The sequence below is a fragment of the Abramis brama genome, assembly GCF_963993115.1.
Source record: "Abramis brama genome assembly, chromosome: 21".
NCBI classification, from domain to species: domain Eukaryota; kingdom Metazoa; phylum Chordata; class Actinopteri; order Cypriniformes; family Leuciscidae; genus Abramis; species Abramis brama.
Window position 1 is genome coordinate 33,813,898 of NC_139983.1, and position 19,054 is coordinate 33,832,951.

The 19,054-nt window shown below is 37.0% G+C and overlaps 1 protein-coding gene and 1 long non-coding RNA gene across 2 annotated transcripts; both read right to left on the reverse strand.

Moving 5' to 3' along the window:
- Nucleotides 1-6,315: 6,315 nt before the first annotated feature.
- LOC311072238 (adhesion G-protein coupled receptor G1-like) lies at nt 6,316-13,777 on the reverse strand. The gene is made up of 4 exons (XM_084097101.1): nt 13,518-13,777; nt 13,007-13,097; nt 7,522-7,805; nt 6,316-7,272 (listed from the first exon to the last, which is right to left on the reverse strand). Exons 1-4 carry the CDS (start codon nt 13,747-13,749, stop codon nt 7,127-7,129), a joined length of 753 nt encoding a protein of 250 aa, XP_083953227.1. The 5' UTR covers nt 13,750-13,777; the 3' UTR covers nt 6,316-7,126.
- A 3,605-nt stretch (nt 13,778-17,382) lies between these two features.
- Nucleotides 17,383-18,583, reverse strand: LOC311071603. The gene is made up of 3 exons (XR_014603901.1): nt 18,449-18,583; nt 17,848-17,922; nt 17,383-17,513 (listed from the first exon to the last, which is right to left on the reverse strand). It is a non-coding gene; the product is annotated as an uncharacterized lncRNA (long non-coding RNA).
- Nucleotides 18,584-19,054: the final 471 nt, after the last annotated feature.

Here is a 19,054-nt window from a genome sequence, read left to right on the forward strand (position 1 = left end):
CTCGCTAGTGCACATGAGTAAGTGTTTTGAAAACATCCATATAAAACTGTCTTTTACAGACAAAGCATTATGAAATCATTCACTTATCGGTTTGTTATGCAGCTGCTGTAAGATTCATTAGTCGTTGCTTCAACTAAAGTTTCTTTTTTCGAACTCTCCATTACATTGTGCCTCAGTCAAATGCTCCGATCAAATATATAATCCTCCGACGTGATCCGGGATGCCGTTAAAATAAACCATCCACTTGTTTCTGACTCTAGAATCCTTCTAAAGTCTGTACAGAGACTCAAACCAGCTGTTTAAACTGGACAAACATTCTTTCTCTCTTCCATTTGTCTTGTTGTCGATAGACTCAAACGCATGGAGTCCGTCAGAAACTGAACACACATACTGTATCGGTGTAGACTGTTAGTCATTATAATCTGAACACACATCTGTATACTGTATCAGTGTAGACAGCGTCAGTCATTATAATGTGAACACACATCTGTATACTGTATCGGTGTAGACTGTTAGTCATTATAATCTGAACACACATCTGTATACTGTATCAGTGTAGACAGCGTCAGTCATTATAATGTGAACACACATCTGTATACTGTATCGGTGTAGACTGTTAGTCATTATAATCTGAACACACATCTGTATACTGTATCGGTGTAGACTGTTAGTCATTATAATCTGAACACACATCTGTATACTGTATCGGTGTAGACAGTATCAGTCATTATAATGTGAACACACATCTGTATACTGTATCAGTGTAGACAGCGTCAGTCATTATAATGTGAACACACATCTGTATACTGTATCGGTGTAGACAGTATCAGTCATTATAATGTGAACACACATCTGTATACTGTATCAGTGTAGACAGCGTCAGTCATTATAATGTGAACACACATCTGTGTACTGTATCGGTGTAGACTGTTAGTCATTATAATCTGAACACACATCTGTATACTGTATCGGTGTAGACTGTTAGTCATTATAATCTGAACACACATCTGTATACTGTATCGGTGTAGACAGTATCAGTCATTATAATGTGAACACACATCTGTATACTGTATCAGTGTAGACAGCGTCAGTCATTATAATGTGAACACACATCTGTATACTGTATCGGTGTAGACAGCGTCAGTCATTATAATCTGAACACACATCTGTATACTGTATCGGTGTAGACTGTTAGTCATTATAATCTGAACACATCTGTATACTGTATCGGTGTAGACGGCGTCAGTCATTATAATCTGAACACACATCTGTATACTGTATCGGTGTAGACAGCATCAGTCATTATAATGTGAACACACATCTGTATACTGTATCGGTGTAGACTGTTAGTCATTATAATCTGAACACACATCTGTATACTGTATCAGTGTAGACAGCGTCAGTCATTATAATCTGAACACACATCTGTATGCTGTATCAGTGTAGACAGCGTCAGCGTCATCACGCGAGTCATTTGGCCAATCACAGTCACGATAACGGCAGCATCGTCTTTGAAAAGCCCCTGGCTGCAGCTTTCCCGCGGATGAATTCAAGTTAGTGAACATGTTTAACATTAACGTTATAAGGGAAAGTAAGCTTGTCGGCTACTCAGCTAACGTAAGATCAGCAAATTGTGTTGTTAGCCTACAATGTTAGTTCAATGTGAAGGATTTTGCCAAGGCTATCTCATTCCACTGCATTACAGTGTTAATTTCATCAACGACATTTTGCACAGGCAAAACCGAGACGATAAAGAAAATTCTGTACATCTGTATACTGTATCAGTGTAGACAGCATCAGTCATTATAATCTGAACACACATCTGTATACTGTATCAGTATAGACAGCATCAGTCATTATAATCTGAACACACATCTGTATACTGTATCAGTGTATCAGAGTCAGTCATTGTAATCTGAACACACATCTGTATACTGTATCAGTGTAGACGGCTTCAGTCATTATAATGTGAACACACATCTGTATACTGTGTCAGTGTAGACGGCTTCAGTCATTATAATGTGAACACACATCTGTATACTGTATCAGTGTAGACAGCGTCAGTCATTATAATCTGAACACACATCTGTATACTGTATCAGTGTAGACGGCTTCAGTCATTATAATGTGAACACACATCTGTATACTGTATCAGTGTATCAGAGTCAGTCATTATAATGTGAACACACATCTGTATACTGTATCAGTGTAGACAGCATCAGTCATTATTATCTGAACACATCTGTATACTGTATCAGTGTATCAGCGTCAGTCAATATAATCTGAACACACATCTGTATACTGTATCAGTGTATCAGCGTAAGTCATTATAATCTGAACACACATCGGTATACTGTATCAGTGTAGACAGCATCAGTCATTATAATGGCTTCTGTTTGCTTTTGATGCAACACATACATCCAGTGAAGGCAAATGTCAGACATTAACCCTTGTGCATCCTTAAGGACATTTTTGTCCTTTTCAGTTTTTTTTTTTTAATCACTTTGCCTGTGTTAATGCTAACTGCATAAAATTTGGCACGGGTGTGTATTTTTATTGGAATTTTACTATTTCATCACCATTTCCTTTAAAAAATCTATTTTGCACTAGTTACACAAAATACTTCCTCTCAGCACCTTTTGGACAAAAATGGCCCCATTGAAACCCATTAAAACTGCATTTTTTAATCCCTGTGCCGTTTAACTATAAAATGATGCAATCTTTTTTAATAGGCTTTCATTCTGTTGGCAAGGCTTCAAAATGGACATTTTTACAATTTTTTATCAGATGGTGCCATTTTTTCAGGTTAGGCCTATAATGCAAATACTCGCTTTATTCCTGTTTTCTGCTTCGGCATATTATAGAGCCAATTGGATAAATTATGCAACGATAATTGTGTGGGTTTGTTGGTATGGATGTCTAAGTGTGGTTTGTATATGTGTAATAAAATAAAAAGTGTGTTTGTGTGCTTGTAATATTTGAGAGAGAAAAACTCTACTGCAAATCGAAAATCCAATCACTGTGTTCACCAGTGGAGTTTTGCTGGCATCCAATGGGGAAAGTCTGGTACTGCGCCCAAACAAAATCTTACTGAAAGCTCATTTTTTGAGATATCATCCTCAAATTCGGAACACAACCTGTTTAGATTTATGGCTTTGAATGTATATCAGTTTTAGAGTTCCAAATGTTTCATAAAATATATATTTTATATAAAATATTGATTTTAATGTTCATAAATATTTTTCATAAACTTAAACTTCTATAACATTTTTTTGGTTGCACTTTTTTCAATTTTTTCACTTTAACAACAATCTGCCAAGGGTCTTATTTAAAATGAGACCAAACTTAAGTATTTTCTCCCAAGCATAACATTTTTATGAGAGTTTTTTGACTTGGACATTTTTGTCCCTTTTGGACCTATGAGTAAGGTTTTTTTTTTTTTTTTTTTTTGTTAATGTTAACTGCATGAATTTTGAGCTATTATAGAGCCAGTTGGATAAATTATGCAATGATAATTGTGTGCGTGTGTTGGTATGGATGTCAGAGTGTGGTTGGTATGTGTGTTATAAAAAAAAGAAGTTTTGTCTGCATGTGTGTGTTTGTAGTATTGAGAGAGAAAAACTCAACTGCAAATAACAAAGCCAATCACTGTGTTCACCAGTGGAGTTTTGCTGGGATCCAATGGGGAAAGTTTGGTACTGCGCCCAAACAAAATCTTACTGAAAGCTCATTTTTTGAGATATCAACCTCAAATTTGGAACATAACTTATTTAGATTTATGGCTTTGATTTTCTAGCCGTTTTAGAGTAAAAATAATAATAATAATAAAATAATTTTCATAAACTTAAACCTATATAACTTTTTTTTGGATTTACTTATAAAAGAAATTGAACTTCAACAATAATCTGCCAAGGGTATTCTTTAAAATGATACCAAAGTTAAGTCTGTGCTCCCAAGCTTCAACTTTTTATGACAGTTTTTTGACATGGACATTTTTGTCCTCTTTGGACCTATGAGTAACTTTTTTAAATTGATGCACAAGGGTTAAGCAAATGAACACCAGTGGGCGGGGCCTATGGTGTGATGATGTATAACTATAAATATGCAAATGTATTTGCCCGTGTGACATCACAGATCCTGCAATATCAATGTGGCAATCAAAACAAGCCATTTTTGGAGCTTGATTAAATGTATGCTTTGTTTATAATGAGGAGTACATTTTGAAACTTGCAGGATGTTTTAATGGTACAAAGTTCTCTTATGTCAAAAGATCAAGGAATTTGATTTCTTATGTCATGACCCATTTAAAAGCAGTTTTCTACATGAATATCTTGTAAAATGTAAGTGTTTATTCTAGTGGTGCACGATATATCGGCCGATATGGTCATTTTTTTACACATCGGTATCGTTCCGATGTCAAAATATGGCCGATGTGAACAGGCCGATATTTGACATGTGAAGTTGAAGATGTTGACTCGCGATCTTAGCAGTAGTGAACGCGCCTGAGAGAAATACACATTTCATACAGATGATATAAGCAGAGAACAGTCTGTTTTCTTTCGTTTTGAATTGTTCTGTTTAAAAATAGACATTTAATGCTTTCTATATATGTCTCAGGTCTGTGAGGCAGGTAGGTTTCGGTTCATTTATGAGACGCACTCCAGGTTCACGCGTTCAAATATTTTATACTATATTTAATCCAGGCAATTGGTTGATGAAACATTGACCAAAATTAAGATATAATTAATACAAAACGAAATTAAATTTAAAGACAGGCTTTGTGCTGTCTGTTTGAGGTCTCTGTGAAAGTTTTAAAGCAGTCTTTTAGTGCCGCTTTCAGAGTGCTCACGTCCGTAACGGAGAACTGTCCTGTCCGTAACATTGTTAATTCAGTCCAGTGCGACTTATGTTTTTTTCCTCTTTATGACACATTTTTGACTGATCGTTTTTTTGACTCGTAGATATTTTAATATATTGCTTGATATTTGATACCCGTTCGAATGTGATTTTTCTCAAAAGTGACAGCACGTGTGATTTGTGGATTACTGATAAGCGCAAGTGGATAAACAGGCGTTTATTTATTCATTCTCAGTGTTGAGAAACGTAGCCTTCATGTGTTACGTTATTGTGTTAATAATAACTAAAGTAGCCTACCTAATTATGTTACATATTTATTTTGTATGAAAACTAGCGCGTTCGTTACTTATTGATTAAAAAGTAGGCTACCGTTGTATCAGTGCTGCGCGAGCTCTCTCTCACACAAACACGGACGTGCGCACACAGAGAGAGAAGGTAATTGTAAAATGAAAAATTGACGGGCTATAGTTTAAATTTTGTTCTTGCTTTGTTTTTTTTTCTGTCAAAATGTCAGAAAGCATTTTGTATTATCCATCCGTGTTTTTAAAATTCGTTAAATGACGGACGTTTTACTGTTAACACAGCCCATATGTCGAATTCGTCTTATAGCCGACTTGTTATTATTTTTTAGAATAAGTGATTCGTTATGCTATTATTGGACTCCTGTCTATTCATTGTCAACTGTTTTCTATACGTTTGTATTGGTTAACATTTATTCAGCTAATACGTGTCCTGTTCAAAATGTGCAGTGTTCAAACGCAAAGACAGCACGTCACAAGAAGCCCTTTTCCCTGTGGTATTTAGTATCATATTTGGATATTGGAATAATAAATTAAGTAGCCTATCTTAATTGTACACAATGTTCCTGTTTGTTTTTTTGCTGTTTTCTAAGGGTTTCTTAATTTTAGACAAGTTGACCAGCACACATTATATGCAATGCAATATAATGCATGTGTGTGTGTGACATATTTTGCACACAGGTAAAGGTGCCCAATATCAGTAATTTCTAAAGTAAAAAAAAAAAAAAAAGTGTTTTGGAAAATAGCTCTTTATTTGATAATCATTAAAATTTGTTTTCTATACAGAGATATCGACATCTGTAAATATCGGTATCGGCCATAACAGCAATATTAATATCGGTTATCGGTATCGGCCACAATTTTCACATCGGTGCATCACTAGTTTATTCTTGTGATAAAAGCTGAATTTTCAGCATCATTACTCCAGTCTTCAGTGTCACATGATCCTTCAGAAATCACTCTAATATGATGATTTGATGCTCAAGAAACATTTATGATTATTATCAATGTTAAAAACGGTTGTGTTGCGTCATATATTTGTGGAAAATATAATGCATGTTTTTTCAGGATTTTCAGGATAAATAGTTCAAAAGAATAGTATTTATTTTTTTACGTCATAAAAAAAACGTCATCAACAGATGGAAGGCTCAACTCATTTAACTAGATAGAGGAAGTTTATTTACTGTGAATCACAAGTATTGAGTCAATAGCTGATTGTAATTGCAACTACATGTCACACAGAGTCGATTATAGATTCTCATTCACATCTTCAACTCCAGCCTCAGACACTGAGTTACACTGCACAATCTCACAGCGCCCTCTAGTGTTACACAAGCCTATATCACTATCATAAATGCATATTAAATGCATAACTAACTGAAAACAAAACCTGCAATAAGAAACATATAGTAGCATACCACTAATATATTTATATGTAGAAAGACTAAATCAAAATATTGAATATAATGTACAAATTCATGCTGTTATGGAGGCAAGAGTAAAGATTATCATATTAATGCACTGTATAAAAGAAACAATATAATTTTCACTTTTGTTTAGCCTTCAGGCTTAAAGCAAAAGTCTAGATGAAAACTGCATTATAATTATTTGAAACAAAAAATTATTTTTACTACATCTTTACAACTACACCAAGAAATAATGAATAAAATGATCATCATTGCACAATTTAAACATTCAAAATTCAGTAAAAAATATATATTTCATATCTAAGGGTTACAGTTACCCTGAACTTAAAATACGAGAAAAAAAACTTGTAAAGTACCTTCCAGTGATGATGTTCATGTTAAATTAACTTAAGTTTAAAATGTCTTAAAAGCTAATGATCCCACTTATGATCCCATTATGAGTTATTACATCCCCTCACCGTACAACATCTTGGACGGATTATTATTAAACATGACTAGTATTCCGACCTTCTACTTTCGACTTGCTGTCTAAGTTGAGCTGTCTTAATTAGGTTCATTATAAACATTTTCCAGAGCATTTACTCTGGATTGAACGATAGCTGTGGTGGAGCCGGACGTTTCTGGATCATCAGAGAAATTACCTTCTATGTCTTTGTGAATGTGGTAGTAATACAGGAAGAGGAAAAACCCTGAAAAAAAAAATCAGAGAAAATAATTTCCTCAAATACATTTCACAGATTTAAAGTCGCTTACATAATTTTTTTAAACTGTAACACATAAAATATCAACTCCCATTATAACATTATAATTAATTATATATTTTGAAAATCAATTAAAAATCACTCATGAATTAATTCAAATAATTTGCTGAAATCTGTTGGAAAAATAGAAGCATTCTATCAAACCAAATGTAATGATGCATGTGATTTGTTTCTCACCCTGAAACGAGTTCAACACGGTGAAGATGTAATATGAGGGAATGAGCATCGGTCCATAACTGAAGAACGCCACAGCCCACGTCAGGCCGAAGAGCAGGAACAAACTCAACACCATCATGAGCTGCTTTCTGAACGTCTTTCTCTTGCTGTCAGCCGCTCTTATGTGTCGGGCTTGGACAATCTTAGTGACGATCATGATGAAGATTCCTGTCGTGAAGATGAAGACTAAAGCGTAGTAGCCAATGTTCACTATGTAGTGAATTAAAGGATCTGTAATCCAGCACCTATAATTAGAAGAGAGTGAAATATAATCAGAAGACACTTTAAGTGCCCCTGTTATGCTTTTTCAGATATTAGGCCTACTGTTCATGCAGTGTGTAATAGAGCTGTTTGTTGGGATGTCAATTTACGCAAATTCCCATAAACGATCGTCGTTTAAATGAACAATCAATTAATCGACTAATACCACGTGTGTCACCAATGCCGCCTCAGATGCGTGTTAGTCAGAATGTGTAACTCATGCTCTTTCCATAATACGCTGAAACACGGAAACTAAACCCAATGAATTCACAATGACTTTTTAACCTCTTGATTCGCACCCCCCTTTTGAGCCCAAAACAGGAAAATGACATGCTTGAAGTCAAATGGTTGTCTTTCCTAAACCCTTTGGAGTATTAGCATAGTTGTTGTATCATTTGAAAGAAGACAAATGGAGCTTTATTCAAAAACAATACAAGTTTTTTTTAAAGTTAGACAAGCTGGAGTATAATGGAATGAAAATGTTTTGTGCATAACATTTATCATTTATCATTCATATCATTTAACATTTATCATAATTAAATAATAATAAAGATGCCTGCGACAGCTAGATATACAATGGGCCCAAAGCCACAAGTCTAAAGAAGTTATGTTTCAAGTTTGAGGATGATATAACAAAAAATGAGGTTCCTGCAAGGTTTTTTCTCTGACTAGTGCCTTTTTCGAGAATGGCCACTTGGAGCTCCCAAGTGCCCCTCGGTAAGAAAATGATCTGAGGGCTAGAGAAAGCTTTTACAGTTACTTTTACATATACCACATATATTAAACCATTCTTTATTTTTTTTTAAATACAAAATTATTTCATGATGTTAAAAGTTTTAGTGCATTCATTACTAAATTCACACAAAATTAGCTGTATACAAACCCTTTTACAGTCTTTACAGTCAGTTTTTGTCTCCATACATGGAGAGTATGTTGATTGCCAGCCGTTGATTGTCGTGTCCAGACTAGTGTTGTCACGATACCAAAATTATTGTTTCGATACCGATACCAAGTCAAGTATTGCGATTTCGATACTTTTTCGATACTTTTCCTGAAAAGGGATAAACACTCTCAAATATCATTGCTGTGCTTTATTTTAAAACCGGGACAACATTCTAATCATATAACACACTAATAAATGAACATATGAACAGCAGATATATTAAACATTTGAACAAAATATGAAATATCAAAATATAAAAAATACATTAGAGCAATGACATTCAAGGTAAAAAAAATTATAAATTTAGCAGCATTATCTCATTTATCATAAGAAACATAAGAGCTTTATCTTGATTCTGAACTTTGAATAAAAATATGAACAGCGATATTAACATATTAAACAATGTTTAATATTGGTAACATATGATAAGCCTCATTGGTGATATATTTGACGTGGGAGAGAGAGTTGTGGAAGGCCTATACTTCATGTTAAACATAAATATATAGCAGCAAAGACAACGTCGGCAGTGTTGACGGCAAAATAGGCTACAGAATAATTCGTTCTGTATTGAGAGGTGCAATATTTGAAAATCGATCATATTTTTTTAAATTACATTTATATTTATGTCAAAACTTTCAAACATCAAAATGTCATTTATTAATATGTATTCGTGTCAAAATGACACGACATGACAAATGACATATTTTGCCTGGAAACGCTTCCAACACGCTTGCGTGTCGCGTGAAAAATAGGCGTCGGTTCTATTTCTAGCATGCACACGTTTTCCGCGCGTCTCGAGCTGCACCCAGACGCGTGTGTCACGCAGGCAGTTAACATGGGAGCCGAAATAAAAACGGACACGACACGCAGCCAGTGTGTCACCGGCCTTACAAATCTTGAACGCGGTCATTCTTAGAAGTATCGATACTAATAAATTAAGGAATCGTGACGTTTTTAATTTCCGATTTACTTTTGAAGTATCAGTGCACCGTGCAACAGAGCAAGGTAGGCAACGTACTTCCATATGTCACTCCTCGCGTCATCTTTTTCTACGAGTCGTGGGCCACTTGTGCTCGCACATGCAGCCATCTCGCTGTAGTGTTTTGTCACATGACACTGACAGCGGCAGGTTCTTTGCTGCGTGCGTCAGGAAAAAAACACAGACGTCCATAGGGAGGCGTTTTTTTTTTTTTTTTTTTTTTTTAAGTATCGATACTGATAAATTTAGGTATCGTGACGTTTTTCATTTCCGAGTATCGCGATACTTTTGAAGTATCGATACACCGTGCAACACTAGTCCAGACATATAAACTGATGCTACATCACTAGGCCTTCGTAAACAATCGCTATATTTATGGTCTATTCAAACAGCAATCGGGCTCCAAAAGCAATCGTTTGGAGGCTATACATGAACTATTATCGCAATGATGGCCAATCATTCAGACAAAAGACAGCATTTGGTCTCCCAAAACAACTGATTGTCTCAATAGATATTGATATTGCATACATATTCCGCTAGTGGTGTCTACAGAATGAGAGAACAAGCATCGCTGATTCTGCCGCTGACTTCACTCTCCAAATCTTTCTTCTCCTTGCTTCTTCTCTAATGCCAAGTTCACACTGAACGATTTTAGGCCCGATTTTCGCTCGCCGACAGGTTTTGTGAGATCTCTGGACACAGAAACTGGCTTTAGGGACGTGGAACGTCACCTTGCTCGCTCGTTGCTTCCCTGCGCATTCAGGTTGGGGACAGGTCTCTCATTGTCGTGTGTGCCTACAGGCCGAACGGCAATGCAGAGTACCCGGCCCTCTTGGGGTCTCTGGGAGGGGTGCTGGAAAGTGCTCCGACTGGGGACTCTGTCGTTCTACTGGGGGACTTCAACGCCCACGTGGGCAGCGACAGTGACACCTGGAGGGGCATGATTGGGAGGAATGCCCCCCCTGATCTGAACCCAAGCAGTGTTCTGTTATTGGACTTCTGTGCTAGTTACAGCTTGTCCATAACAAACACTATGTTCAAGCATAAGGGTGTCCATCAGTGCACGTGGCACCAAGACACCCTAGGCCAGAGGTCGATGATTGACTTTGTGGTCGTTTCATCTGACCTCCGGCCGTATGTCTTGGACATTCGGGTAAAGAGAGGGGCGGAGCTGTCAACTGATTACCACCTGGTGGTGAGTTAGATCCGATGGCGGGGGAGGAAGCTGGACCGACTCGGTAGACCCAAATGTACTGTGAGGGTCTGTTGGAGAACGTTTGGCCAAGTCCTCTGTCAGAGAGATCTTCAACTCCCACCTCCGGCGGAGCTTCGACCAGATCCCGAGGGAGTCTGGAGATATTGAGTCGGAGTGGACCATGTTCTCCACCTCCGTTGTCGTCGCGGCAGCTTGGAGCTGTGGCCGTAAGGTCTCCGGTGCCTGTCGTGGCGGCAATCGCCGAACCCGCTGGTGGACACCGGAAGTAAGAGATACTGTCAAGTTGAAGGAGTCCTATCAGGCCTAGTTGGCTTGTGGGACTCCTGAGGCAGCTGACAGGGTACCAGCAGGCAAAGCGGACGGCAGCCCGGGTGGTTGTGGAGGCAAAAAATCGGGCCTGGGAAGAGTTCGATGATGCCATGGAGAAGGATTATCGGTTGGCCTCGAAGAGAACCATCTGGCGCTTCAGGAGGGGGAAGCAGTGTCCTACTAACACTGGTCCACTGTTGACCTCAACTGGGGATATCGTCAGACGGTGGAAGGAATACTTCGAGGATCTCCTCAATCCCACTGACACATCTTTCATTGAGTAAGCAAATACCGAGGGCTCGGAGGTGGACTCGTCCATAACCCAGGCTGAAGTCACCAAGGTAGTCAAGAAGCTCCTCGGTGGCAAGGCGCCGGGGGTGGATGAGATCCGCCCTGAGTACCTCAAGTCTCTGGATGTTGTCGGGCTGTCTTGGCTGACGCCTCTGCAACATCGCGTGGCGGTCGGCGACAGTACCTCTTTGCTGGCAAACCAGGGTGGTGGTCCCTCTTTTTAAGAAGGGGGACCGGATGGTGTGTTCCAACTACAGGGGGATCACACTTCTCAGCCTGCCCGGCAAAGGAGAATTCGGCCGATAGTAGAACCTCGGATTCAGGAGGAACAGTGCGGTTTTGAGGGAAGGATGGAATGGGAGATTGACAGACGGATCGGTGCAGCTTCTGCAGTAATGTGGTCGATGTACAGGTCTGTTGTGGTGAAGGAGCTGAGCTGCGAGGCGAAGCTCTCGATTCACCGGTCAATCTACGTTCCTACTCTCACCTATGGTCATGAGCTGTGGGTCATGACCGAAAGGACAAGATCCCGGATACAGGCGGCCGTAATGAGCTTTCTCCGCAGGGTGGCTGGGCGCTCCCTTAGAGGTGAGGGTGAAGAGCTCGGTCACTCGGGAGGAGCTCAGAGTAGAGCCGCTGGTGGCTCGGGAATCTGTTCCAGATGCCTCCTGGACGCCTTCCCGGGGAGGTGTTCCAGGCGCGTCCCACCGGGAGAAGACCCCGGGGAAGACCTAGGATTATGTCTCCCGGCTGGCCTGGGAACGCATCGGTATCCCCCCGGAAGAGCTGGAGGAAGTGTCTAGGGAAAGGTAAGTCTGGGCGTCTCTGCTTAGACTGCTGCCCCCTGCGACCAGGCCCCGGATAAGTGGAAGAAGATGGATGGATGGATGGATGGATGACAATGGCTTGAGAATATGCCTCTCAAGAGAATGTCACAAGATCCGACAGTACTGCTTGGATATTATAAATAATTTATTGAAGAACGATGATGGAGAGCAGATCATTCAGGCGAACTCTGATGTAAACAATGGACAATATATCAATATTTCATGGATTTAACGCTTTGGTGGACAAAAAGTGCTGTTGGATGTTTTTCAATGGACGGTTGTCATGGACATTTTACCCAAGTGTGATGGATTGGATTCATCTCGCAATCGCTATTTCATAAACAAAGGTATGAAGTCCTGTTTTGATTTTGCGTGTTGTCATTTGCACTCCTGACATAAATTACAGTATTACTGTTGCTGGAGCATCTATATCGTAAAACAGACACCATAAATTGACAATAAACCCTTAGAAATTTCAAATGATGTATAATTTATCATTCTTTAATATTTGAAGATAGTATTCTATATAGTAAATGTATACGAGGTCAAGAGGTTAAAGTTCCATAATAGGGGCACTAAGTTTGATTAATTCATGCATTTATGACATCAGAACAACTTACATTCGTGTGGTTTTTCCAGACGTTGTGTTTATGATCCGTGTTTTATATCCTCCTACTGAAACAACAGCTACGACTATCGGAGCCGGAAACGCTGAAAAAGATCAGGGTTATTATAGGTAACTAAAACTAAAACCATAAAAAAATTCCATTACTTGAAATAAAATAAACTTTAACTGAAAATAAAATATAAAAAAAGCATTTTATTTCAGCTAGTTGCCAAGGCAACATTTCTCATATTCATTTAATTTAATTTAACTTGATTAACTTGATTTTACTAAAGTTACTAAAATTCATATTAAAATACCACTGATAGAGACAATTAATGAAGACAAGCTGCTGAAGTAAAGGTCAAAAACATAAAAGTATCATGACAGTAGTTCATAAGACTTATGCACAATATAGGCCTAGGCTATATTCTTTTTCGGGTGAACTTGAGTTGCTGGTTTTTGTTTTTAAAAGGTTTTATTTCTTAAGGCAAAAGTATAACAGGTTTTTTGTTCATATAACTCACTCCAGCCGAACACTGTGATCTTCCTCATGTAGTTTGTGATGGTGACGTTCTGTCTGATGAGCCATAAGTACATATGAAGAGCTTGAATGAAGAACCAGGTGAATGTAGTCAGCATGGAGTAATGCATGAGCAGCGCTATGAAGACACACGCAGCCTTGTCTCCTGTGTTGGCGACGCTCTCGTTTGACAAAAAGGATAAATTCAGGAGAAACAAAGCCACAAACATGTTCATCAAGATCTTCGTGGCTTGATTTGATTTGGCTTTCCTGTTCGAATATATAAAAACAACCTGAATTTGTAACATGCATTTAGCAAATGCTTTTATCCAAAAGAGGAGCAAAAGCAACTAGTGATGGACAACATATCGGCCACCATATCGTTATCGGCCGATAAATGCTCAGTTTTACATTTTAACATCATAAACTCTAAGTATTTAAGGATTTGCAGCACAAATCTGTCATATAGGCTACATCAAATTATAATGAGAACACGACTGTAAAAGAATGTTGTGAATTCTTTGTGTGCCTGTGTTTTAGTACGTCAGCCTGCTAAACACTTTAGACTACAACCTTTTTTCCTGCTGGTGCCACAATTTCTTTTAGAGGTTGCATTGGTGCCTCCACCTATTTGAATTTGCCATATTATTAATAACATCGCTGCGAGATCTAGTTTAAAGCATCCAAATAACATCGCTCCGAGATCTAGTTTGAAGTATTCAAATTCGACCCAAATATCAGATATCCAATTCCTTGTTTGCATTATTTAGGTATTTTATTTATTTGTTTATTTCGTTAGGAAATAGATTTCTTTGGTAACACTTTAAAACAGTTTAACGCATTAACTAACATGAACAAACAGAGAGCGATAACCTTTGTTAATGGTAATTAATAAAATATTAGTTCATGTTAGTTCACACTGCATTAAATAATGCTAATCGATACAACTTTGCATCTTAAAAATGTCTTAGAAAATGTTGAGATTTAATATTTAACTAAGATTAATAAATCCTGCAGTTGTATTGTTCATTCATTATTAGCCTAGTTCATTAACTAATAATAACAAAATGAAACCTTATTGTAAAGTGTTACCAATTTTCTTTTTCTTTTTTTTATAACGAAAGTTGGCCATAGGAGTCTAAAATTAAAAAAGGCAAGGAATCTTACAGTGGTTCAAACTAGGCTACTGTAATTTATATGATTTATGTGTTTAGTATTTGTAAGTTTTTGGGAAATGGCTTTTAATGGTTAGCCTTTTATTTTTATAATCAGGCTCTTAAATTATGTCAGAATTTGGATTTAGATTTATCGGTCAATATATCGGTATCAATATATTTAAGAATTATCAAGAATTATCGTATCGGCCAAAATGTTAATGTCGGTGCATCCCTAAATGCAACTGGTCCAAAAACTTTGAACTTCAATACTTGAAGTACTAACAGCACAAACTAGGTGTTAAACATTAAGAGACTCTACCGTAACAGGAAATGCATGAACAGAGCGATGGCCTGAAAAAACATGGAGATGCCGCAGCCGATAGAAGTGATGAAGCTCAATGATTCCACATACGGCGCTGTGCTGTTTGCATTTATATCTGGAGGAGACTGAGAGATCAGAGAAATATGTGAACTTAAAGACTCTGATATTGATTTCATGAGGTCTTTAAATGAAACTGAGAAGCTTCTCACCATCAGCACTGCAAAGAACGTCAGATGTGAACACGAGCACTTTATGGTGTTATTGTCGATTTTTACTGTCTCACAGCCGGACGTCGTCCATGTTAGATTTCCTTTGAAGGAAAAACAGTGCAAAATAAATAAATAAAATAAATAAATAAGGTTTATTGATGGGAACTGATAGATCCATAATTAAATTTACCTTTGCCACCCCAAGATTTGCAGGACGCATTCCTGACCTGTGAGAACATGTTTGATTATTATTTTGATTTCACAGTGTCTGGTCATCATAATAATAATGTTTGGAAAAAACAAAACAAAAAGAAAAACCTTCATTACCAGATCTTTCTGTTTAAAGAACATTTCAATATTGTTGGTAAGGTCGGAGATATTGGCCCTCATCGTTATTCCATAAACCTCATTATTCAAAGTTTGATTCTAAATCAGAAAACATACATAAAGAAAATCAAACATAAAAGTGTGAAAACAATAGATCAAGAAGCTTTTATTAAAAAAGTGCCTCTTTTATGATATTTCGAATATTCCCTTTCATGCATTGTGTAATATAGGCCTAGCTGTTTGTGAATGTAAACGTTGTGCAAAACTTTGAAGTTGAAAGTGACTCACGTTATTACTGTCTTACTGAAATACTTCTGCTAAGCTTCTGTGGGCCAATATTACCTTAAACTGTCTATTAATGCAGATTATCTGTTGTTTTTGAGTAAAGATAGGCTAAAGGATGGAGCAAGAGTTGTTTTACAATGTTACATCAGTCATTCACGTTAGAGCTCGGCTAACGAATGCACCGTTATTGATACAGTTCCTGAATGTGCATATAGAAATATACACATGGGTTTGTTGTGGACATAATCTTGTTAATGCTGATGGTGAGGAATTACCGCTGTGACATCTCATAATGTACCTCAAACTAAATAGCGCATCACTAAGAAACGTCCTGCTCATGTCATCCTTGCGATGGAGGATCGGGTTGAATAACTAGTTCTTCCAATGATATGCTAAAATTGAGGTCATCGTTAATGTCTTTACCGTGTGTACAATCGCTTAGGACTGAGGAAGCTGAAGTTCAGTTATATGTTAATGGGAGTTTAGCTTCTGACACGCGCTGAAAGCGGTCGACCAATCACAACAGACTGGACCGTCTGGCCAATCAGAGCAGAGCAGCTCGCGGAAAGGAGGGATTTAGAGAGACTGATTCATCTGACGAGTCGTTTGATAATCATTGAAAAATGTGGTGATGTGGAATGTATATTATGAGAAAATTAAAGTGTTTTTTGATCTTTGATGCATGGAAAAATTTTTGTAGGAGAAAACAACATTATGAAACTTTAAAATAACAGAAAAATGTCAAAAATGTCAATATTTTCATTCGGACACAAAAATTGAATTTTTAGAAATAGAATCTTCAGCTTTTTTCAAACAACAATTCATACGATCCAAAAATAATTTAGCATTATAACAGAAGTGGATATGATTACTAAAAGATAAAAGATTTATACAGCAAATTTGTGTCACTGTGGGAAAGAGTTGTGCATACATGTCAAATTTTTTTTTTTTACAATTACAAATACCCCTTAAACATTCCTTAAAACGCTCAAAGAATTAAAAAAATATTTTTATTGCAAGTACCTTGTCTCCCATATTATTGAACCGTAGAACTCCAAGAAACGCAGTTCCGTTGTTTTCCAAACGTGATTTATTAAAGGCCTCCTTGGAAATCTTTACAGACCAGGACAAGTTCCTACTCAGGATACTTTGACAATTAGCCACCTGTGTAAAGATGAATTAACTTTGATTAATTAAGAATCGTAGCCCAGGTGGACAATTGTAATCTTTTTCAAGCCTTACACTGATCATTTTCTGATCTGAAGAGTAGCATATGTCTTTGGTTTGTGTGGTGTTAGCTTGTATTTTGAGAACACCAATAGCCTTCCCTACGACAAGCCTTGCATCCCTTGTATTGTTTTCTTCCATCTTCTCCATTAGAGTATCCAAATAATCCAAGACGTCTCTGCAAAACCAGTTTAATCACTTGGCATTCTGTAATAGAGTTACTTGATGTCACTGGCAAACGCACACTTACGAGGCTTTTGTGGAATTAACATCTCCATCCTCGTCTTCTAAACCGTCTCCTAAAACATCCATATTGTATAGTTGTGGTTCACATCTATCCTCGTCTTCTAAACCATCTTCATCTTTATTGTATACGTGTGGTGAAGAAGCACTGGTTCCACTGTTATTGCAGGTCACACACGTCCATTCAGTGTTGTATAATAAACGCATAATGTATGTGCTTCTTTCTTCCTCTTCAACACAGAAATAAATAAGGGATGGATTTAATTTAATTGTGCAATAATTGAATCTTAAATATTGATTCATATGTGTTGCTTATTTATAAATCCATAAACATCATAGTTTCAGCATTAAAATATTTAGATGCTTATTCATCATAGTTCACATTTATCAGACATAAATGACAATTTTATGTCAATTTTTACATAAAATTGTATAGAAACATTCACTAAAGAAACATGCTGTCAGTTTACATGTTGCAGTTGTACTATATTTAATTTGATTTTGAAATCAAACTTTGAGTGTGAAACTGAAAAGTAGTTTATAAATCTCAAGACACAGACTTACCGCTGCACACTTGATCATCATATGTAGCGTTTCTACATCTCTCTTCAGGATTAACAGGAGGGATTTCCAAACAATCTTAAGAGACCATGACACATAATTTAACATAATTAGCAAATCCAGGGCTGAATTAGCAAATTGAATTAGCACTGAGCCTAACAATTGTATAAAAAAAATATATTGTAATACAATTCTTAGGCTTAGTATTAAGTATTAAAAAAGGAATTATATTATAAATGTTCTAAATTAGTTGCATCTTAGCTAGGATTGGGAATCAAAAATCGATTAATGTGTTATACATGTTATACATTACTAGTATCAACTATATACTTTACAGAAGTTAAAGTGTGACAAACTGTCATTGATTTTTTTTGTCTTCAAAGTGTGCCAACAACCAGGGGCGTTTCTAGGTTTTAAAAACGTCATGGACTGGGGGTGGGTGGTAGGATAACATGATTATTTATAATGTATTTGTATGTAAACCGCTAATTTCTGATACAACAACAAAAAAGGGAGGATGTATGTTGTGGACTTGGACCCTGGAACAACAACAAAACCACAACCTTCAACACTAGCACTGCATCTATTGTAGGATGACACTCACCGGCTGGATCCCATAGATAACATCCATTATTAGCATCCAGCGAAAATGGCTTATCTATGTCTTCAATCTCATTCATTCTAACTCCATATTTATCCTCATGCTTTGTTATGTTGAAACTGTATGTTTTGCACTGTCCTGAAACCAGAGAGAACATTTTACATTTGTTGAAAAAATACATTTAAAGAAGTGTTGAACTCGGGAACTGTTTATAGATAAAATATATAGAAGTTTTACCCAGGGAAGAGATGTTTAGTTTAACATTCATTACATGAACATTTTTTTTATCATCATCTGATGGACATGTCAGATTTATAGCTGAAAAACAAAACAAAACAGAAATTACCTCAATGAGTTTGCCAGTCTGCACAAGTGCTTTCAGACAACAAATATGTAATATTCACAGTCATGTTAGCAGTATATTTAACATCTACCTTGATTTATTGAGCTACTCGAGTTCCAGAAACATCCATCTGTCAAGACTTGAATTTTCAGGTTTTCTGAGCAGGCTGCATAAAGACAACATTTATAATGCTATTATGTAACAATGTATAACAAGTTTATATGGCGAAATTTAAATGGCAACTGTTACAATCTTTTTTTAATCAT